General features: G+C 64.5%; 1 protein-coding gene across 1 annotated transcript in view; it reads right to left on the bottom strand.

Annotated features, from left to right (window-relative positions):
* Positions 1-1,943, bottom strand: part of VOLCADRAFT_100570 (uncharacterized protein) — a gene marked incomplete at both ends in the record, with an annotated part of 8,099 nt that extends 6,156 nt beyond the window's left edge. The window contains 2 exons of the mRNA XM_002959122.1: positions 420-473; positions 1,069-1,943. Of these exons, the coding sequence (XP_002959168.1) occupies positions 420-473; positions 1,069-1,943 (929 nt within the window). The remainder of the gene's footprint in view (positions 1-419; positions 474-1,068) is intronic.
* Positions 1,944-1,947: the final 4 nt, after the last annotated feature.

Below are 1,947 nucleotides of genomic sequence, written 5' to 3'. Positions count from 1 at the left end.
CCCCCTGATGCACCGGCAGGATAAGCCGTGGCGGCGGCGGCGGCTCTCCAGCTTGATCCTGTACGACCGTACGACTGGACGACACTAATTGCGTGCCTGGCGGCCCTCCGTGGCCTTCTTGCGGGTCCGCTGTTGCACGGGGAGAGATCTCTCCGGGTGGCTGCTGACGTCCCCTGTCCGGGATTTCAGACTCCTGTGGCGGCGGCGGCGGCGGCGGGTGGTTGTGCGGCGCGTCGTACGAGACCCACAAGATAAAACCCCCGGCATTGCCGTCGCCGCCACCGCTCTCGCCGGCGCCTCCGCCACTGGCGTTGGCGCCTCTGCCCCTGCCGCCGCCGCTGCCGTCAAGGCCGCCGCCGCCGCCGCCGCTGGGTCGCCACTCCGCTCTGAGCCGCGCTGGGCAGTACAACATAGAGCACCGGAAGTACGAGCGGCACATGCCATCGATCCATTTTTCGCCGTACTTGCGCCACCTGCAGTACAACAGGCAGGTCGTACGGAAGTATGTCGGAACGCATCATCATCATCATCATCATGCTCATGACGCAGATCGGGTCGGGTGCAATGCAGTGTGAATGAGTGGATGTCCACACAACATAACGAAACGAAACACGCGAAACCCTACAGTATTGTATTGTCAGGAGTATAGTACGAGTCGAGTACAAGCCTAGTACGAGTTGAGTAAGAGAGAATGAGCGCGAGCTGAACTAGTACGATTTGATTCACGCGGCACACGTAGCGCCACCGGGCAAAAGCATCATAAGCGGTTGACGTCATGCAGGAGCAGGAGGTCTCCAGGCGACCAAGCAAGGCGGGATAGGGGGACGACGACGAGGAGGAGGAGGACGGCAGCAGGCGGCAGCGGGGTGAGGAGGAGGAGGAGGAGGGCAGCAGAGGCACCTTTTCGTCGCCGAAGCTACAACCTAACCTATAGCTCACACCGCCCCCACCAGAACCCCACCTCAAGGACTTCCTCCCTCGCCTCCACCACCAAAGACACACCTTCACTGTTTGTGTGGGCTTCCCCTTCCCCTTCCACTCCCCCTTCCCGCCCCTTCACCTCCCCACCTGTACTCATTCGGGAGGTCACGGCCAAGCACGGAGAAACGAGCCCTCGACGCCGGCGGAGGCGGAGGCTGTACGGCGCGGTGGAGGCTGCATGCCGACGGTAGGGGTTGTACGAGCGTCGGCGACGACGACGCGGGCTGTACGGCCGGTATATGCTGCACATTCGCCAGCGCCGGTTTGGACGGTTTGAACGTACCGTCATTTTTACGACGACGCTTGCTCGAGGGGCGGCGATGTGTGACATCCGTAGCGACAGCAGACGCCGTACACCTGCCTGAGCTGGCGGGAGCCCAGTCATTGTCGTACATGGAACCCGCAGTCGCCGATGATGGTCCCCGCTTGGCGGCGGCCCGGCCGCTGCCGGCGCTTCCCCCCGGCCGCCGTGGTGGCGGCGGTGCACAGCCTGGTAGCGCAACCCATTGACCGTCGTACGCCGGGATTGCCGCCGCCGGCTGTACAGCACCATCCGCTGCCGCGGCGTACGGCAGCAGTGGTAGCGGCGGCTGCCACTGCCGCGCCTCCTCTGGTACTTGGGGAACCGTGGGGAATGAAACTCCCTCCTGCAGCTGCCGTGGTGATAGCGGCGGCGGCAGCGGCGGCGGCGGCGGCGACCCGGGCTGGCCTGGCGGCAGCATTTGCTGCAGCACTACCGGTGAAATACCTTCCGCTAGGAGGATCGCCGCGATCTCCGATAAGGGCCCTATGACCTCCTCCTGCTGACCGTTGACCGCCTCCACCTCCTCACCCCCCTCGTCCCCCTTGGCCTCACGCACCATCAAGAGCAAGCGCGCGTCCGCTGCCGCCATTTCAGCTACAGCCCACGGCAGCTGTTCCGTCGAGCAGCAGCTTCCGCCAACCCGCGGCGTCAGAATCATGGAG

Source organism: Volvox carteri (assembly GCF_000143455.1).
Source record: "Volvox carteri f. nagariensis unplaced genomic scaffold VOLCAscaffold_127, whole genome shotgun sequence".
NCBI lineage: Eukaryota > Viridiplantae > Chlorophyta > Chlorophyceae > Chlamydomonadales > Volvocaceae > Volvox > Volvox carteri.
Note: the sequence above shows the minus strand (reverse complement) of the source record. Positions and strands in the feature narration are given on the sequence as shown.